This window comes from Elephas maximus, chromosome 25 (genome assembly GCF_024166365.1).
Source record: "Elephas maximus indicus isolate mEleMax1 chromosome 25, mEleMax1 primary haplotype, whole genome shotgun sequence".
NCBI lineage: Eukaryota > Metazoa > Chordata > Mammalia > Proboscidea > Elephantidae > Elephas > Elephas maximus.
Window position 1 is genome coordinate 38,261,867 of NC_064843.1, and position 4,612 is coordinate 38,266,478.

Consider the following 4,612-nt stretch of genomic DNA (forward strand, 5'->3'; position numbering starts at 1 on the left):
GTCTTCGAAATATTTAATTTTCTGTTCTCCCAGTGAAACAAGATGGTGAGCTGCTCATGGAAGACTAAGGGCATTGATTTCTTTATCCCAAATGAGTAAATGTTAGCTCCACAAAAGGTGTTTAGGATCAATGCTGGGCAACAACAGTGGATGTCACCACAAAATTTTCTGTTCCGTTCATTTAGAGAGCATTTCCTACCATTACAGCCTACTGAAATTTTATGTGGCTCATGAGGAACTTCTTAACTGTGTCTTCATTTTTGAAGCCTTAAATTTTACCCTACTGAAACAAAAAGAATATGCAAAGCTTTCAAATATCCTACAGGTAATACTTGTCCCAAAATTGTGTCAACTCGATTATGTCAAATTGCTACTAGATGTGGCATGACCATTAAATAAGCTTCAAATGACGTATTGGAATTATCATTACATCTCATCACTGCCCTTCAGACCTACCCCCAAGAAAAGCTATGAAGATGTTCAAACATCTTCCTCCTTCTAATTAATTCTTGGTTGTTAACAAAACCCTGTATATTTATCACACACACACACACGCGCGCCCAAAGTTCTGCTTAAACGTAAGAAAACTCATAAAAAGAGGAGACATGGCCTGAAAGGCTGTGAAACATTGTCTTGCGTATAAAATAAAGAGGCTAACCCCCACCACTACCAACGTGCTCGTTTCATCTCTATATCACCCATCTTACCTAGTGTAATGCCTGGAACATGGTAACTATTCATTTATGTTTGAAGTATTCAAAACCATGAGTGAATACCTCAATAAATAAATTCAGGGAAAGGCATAGGACTTTATTAGTTGGAAGATCAAGTTCACAGAAGGAAGTCCATAAATCTCTTGCCCCAGACTGCTGGATTAGTCAGTACTTTTGATTTAAGAAGAGTGGAGACCAGTGGAACAAGAGTTTGATTTATAATTGGATTGTGGAAACTGTGATGGTCGGTAAAATCATATAATCCAGACTCACATTGGAGTTTTCTGCAAGTTGAGGTGGATGTAGAACTTCCTTTGACTTTTTGTTATCTGCTTCATCAACACAACATAATTTCCCATTTCGACACGATGATTCATATATTTCTCCCATTTTGCATTTCTTCCTGCAGTAGCCTGTTATATTATTAAAGCATTTTTTGGGTCGTATCCCATCTGTGCACAGGAAACAACATTGAACCAAGGTTAGTTGTTTCTAAGGCAGGGAGATTGTCCCTGTCACGGGAAGACAGTAACAATTTGGGAGTGGAAGAGGTATGTGGTTCTCCAGTAGCTAGGGCCTCCTGTAATTTCAAAGTGAGTCCTACGCTGATAAGAGAAAACTCAGAGCCCACTCCTTGAAAATCATCCCAAATTAAGGGCATCCAAGACCCCAAGCTCCTAGTCAATGCCCAATTGGTTCTGAGAAGATTAGAACTTACATAAGAAAAGGGAGGAGAAAGCTCAATTCTGGTTATCAATAGGAGCTATGTACCATCGGTAGAACCCTGGCAATGCTAATTCTCTCCTCCATGCTCCAAAGTTAGCACTCTGTCAGCCATAACTGGATTCAATGTCCTCGGAGAGTACTAACTTTTCACTACCAGCCCAATTCAGAGCCAAATCAACTTTAAAAAGAACATCACAGAAGACTTTTTAAGTTAACGGTATAATTAGGTTTCACACTGACCTGGACAGCAGAAATCTCTCCTTGTCAATACCACCCTCATGGGTCTCAGCAATAAATGCGTTGAGAACTCCTTTTTCTCTCTCTTGCTCATTCTTGCTCTCTCTCTTCCTCTCTCTATCCTTCTTCTGATCCCAGATAAATATGTTCCAGGTATCAAACCCAATTCTATATATATCTATCTCCTTAAAGATCCTAGATTTTCACAATTTTTAGGGACATACAAAGACACATCTTCCTACAGCAGCACGGGAGAAGGGAACTCTCACTGACAGCTTCTACCATGAACTTGGTGCTTCACATTTGTAAACTCATGTAATCCTAACAACAACACTATGAAAGAGAATTGTTATACCCACTTGACAGATGAGAAAACTGAGGCTCAAAGAAAATAATTAGCTCGATTCACACAACTTGTAAATAATGACTCTAAACTTTGTGTTATTCCCATTACCCTCACACTACTGTTGTATAGGTTGAAAATGAATCTGAATGGAAAAAGGAATAACCAGGTCCCTGGGTGAAACCTGTGTTCAGCATTACAAAGATAATTCTCTCCTTTGAGGAGGACCCCTGAGAGGGCAGCCCTGATCTCTTCTTACTTCCCTGGATTCTCTCTTCTAAGGCATAGGCTCAAGTCAGGCACCCAGGAGAATGGGTATTTTTGGTATCAACAATCTTTAAGGCTTTGTCCCCACTCTTACGGACAGTAATACCTCCTAGGATTTCATGGTATATTTGGACAAGTTACCTGTGGGTACCTCAAACAGCAGAATAATAAGAACCAGAAACAGCTTCATGTTTACAGAAGAAAGTGACAGCAAAATATCTTTGTCCAGTGATCTATGTTATACAGTCTTTCAAGGTGAGTCAGAGTTTTGGGTGCTGTCAGCCTTCCGAGCTCTCCTTTTAACCCACATGGACAGACAAGAAATCCAAGTCCACCCCCACCTACACTACCAAATATGGAGCTCACAGTCACAGAATGTTCCATCAAATCACACCTACTACCCCTTCCTCAGGATGTGAGCCCCTAAAGAGCCGGTGCTATGATTTCTCCACCTGCGCCATCAGCCCATTTTGGTCAAGGTTGGTTGATTATATGTCCTCGTTTGCCTGGGACAGTACTGATTTGTCCCAACTGTTCCAACAGCTCATTCAGTTAGTACCACTTTTCACTCTCAGAAGTAACCTGGAAATCGTTATCTAGTCAATGTAGACTCATAAGTGCACACAATGATAATTTTTAAAACATATGAAACTTCCAGGTAGGCATTCTAGGAGTAAGATTGTTTTTAGGTGTGGTTAGATAAATTGATACTATTTTAGAGTTTCCTGTAAAGCCTTAGCCATTCATGACAGCTCGATTTTACAGCTGAAATCTTTCAAAAGATAAAATCTCTTTCACACAGTATTCAACTCATTATGAACTGGCCCCTGCTCACTTCTCTAGGGCCGTTTCATGGAACCATGTATGTTCCAGCCAAACTAGTTGTGGTGCCCCTATCTGACTTGTTATTTCCATAATCTGTTTCTTTGCACTTTTAAATCCTTCTTCTTAAATTATCTTATGCTCCCCATTCCCTCCTAATCCCCTTGTGAGCTCCTAATTTTCCTTCAAAACCAAGTTCAATGATCTCCACATCTGTGATAGGTTCTCTGACCCGAATAAGAGAACTGCAAACTCCCTTCTTTGTGCCACCACTGTAGGTTGTACATATTTTTGTTGGTGGTCTCACCATGTCATATGCCAATTATATTTCTCACCAATAATCTATAAGGCCTTCAAAGGCAGACTCTGATCTTTTTCAATTTGGAATTCTTAATGCATAGCACAAAACTCATGCTATATGCTTGATATACAACTACTGAATGAATGATTGAAAAATACTCAACAAATTACAGCTAAATAAAATATCCCAGGACAGTAATAAAGTTAATTAAGACAACATTTCCTTAAAAAGGCTACTTATATCGTTTTGCAATTTCTGGCACCAGAATCTTGAAGGTATGGTAATTACAAAAAAAAAAAAAAAATCTAATCCAAATTTCTATCTGTGCCAGTACCTGGAAGAAGTTTGGAATTTGTGTTTTTTTTTATATAAAGATTTGTTGATGATGATTAAACTCTTAGTGAGGAACAAGTATTGTATATAGTTTACTATATTTGCCGGTAACCAGAGCCCTTGTCCCCCTCAAGTAGTAGCTGTAGTCCTTTGTAACCCTCAAATGGCACAGAAAATAACCCAAAATGTTTTGAGCACCTGCTATGTGTGTCAGGCATTGTATCGGGCACTAGAAGTAAAGCAGAGAATAAGAGAGACAAAATCCATGCCTTCATGCAGCTTAACTTCTACTGGGGAGAAGGGCACCAACACATAAACAAGTTATTTGAACTAGAGATGGACCCTATGAAGAAAATTAACCAAGTAATTGGATAAATGGTTCTTGAGACAAGAACCAAATAAGTCAGGATGAACATAAGAGCCCTCTATGAGAAGGTGACAAATGAGGTAACCCATGACTGGTCCGATCACATGGAAATAGTCCAGGTACCAAAAACCAAACAAAGTCACCTCTGACTCATGGCAACCTATGTGTTACAGAGTAGAACTGCTTCATAGGGCTTTCTGGGCTCTTATCTTTATGGAAGCAGATCTCCAAGCCTTTATTCCATGGCACCAGTGGGTAGGTTGGAACTGCCAACCTTTAGGTTAGTAGTTGAGCACAGACCATTTGCACCACCCAGGGACCTTTATTTTAGGAACAGAGAACAGCAAATGCAAAGACTTTGAGAGGAAATCAAGCCTGAGCTGTTCGAGGGAAGGCAAGAAGGGCAGCCTAGGTGGGTGTAGTGAGTAAGGAGGCCAACAGTGCAAAATGAGGAGGGAGAAGCAGGCAGAACACAGGTCGTATCAAGCCTTGCGGATTTTGTC

At 39.9% G+C, this 4,612-nt stretch overlaps 1 protein-coding gene across 1 annotated transcript; it reads right to left on the bottom strand.

Moving 5' to 3' along the window:
* Positions 1-929: 929 nt before the first annotated feature.
* Positions 930-2,476, bottom strand: DEFB128 (defensin beta 128). Its single transcript, XM_049869143.1, has 2 exons — positions 2,428-2,476; positions 930-1,165 (listed from the first exon to the last, which is right to left on the bottom strand). The coding sequence occupies exons 1-2, from the start codon at positions 2,474-2,476 to the stop codon at positions 930-932; spliced, it is 285 nt and encodes a 94-aa protein (XP_049725100.1).
* Between the last annotated feature and the right edge of the window lie 2,136 nt (positions 2,477-4,612).

What these genes read in the sequence shown, in the direction of transcription:
- DEFB128 (XM_049869143.1), bottom strand. Translation starts at nt 2,476, where the DNA reads ATGAAGCTGTTTCTGGTTCTTATTATTCTGCTGTTTGAGGTACCCACA. An exon ending in GCTGTTTGAGGTACCCACAG is followed by an intron (nt 1,166 to 2,427) that starts GTAACTTGTCCA and finishes TCCTGTGCACAG; the next exon opens with ATGGGATACGACCCAAAAAA.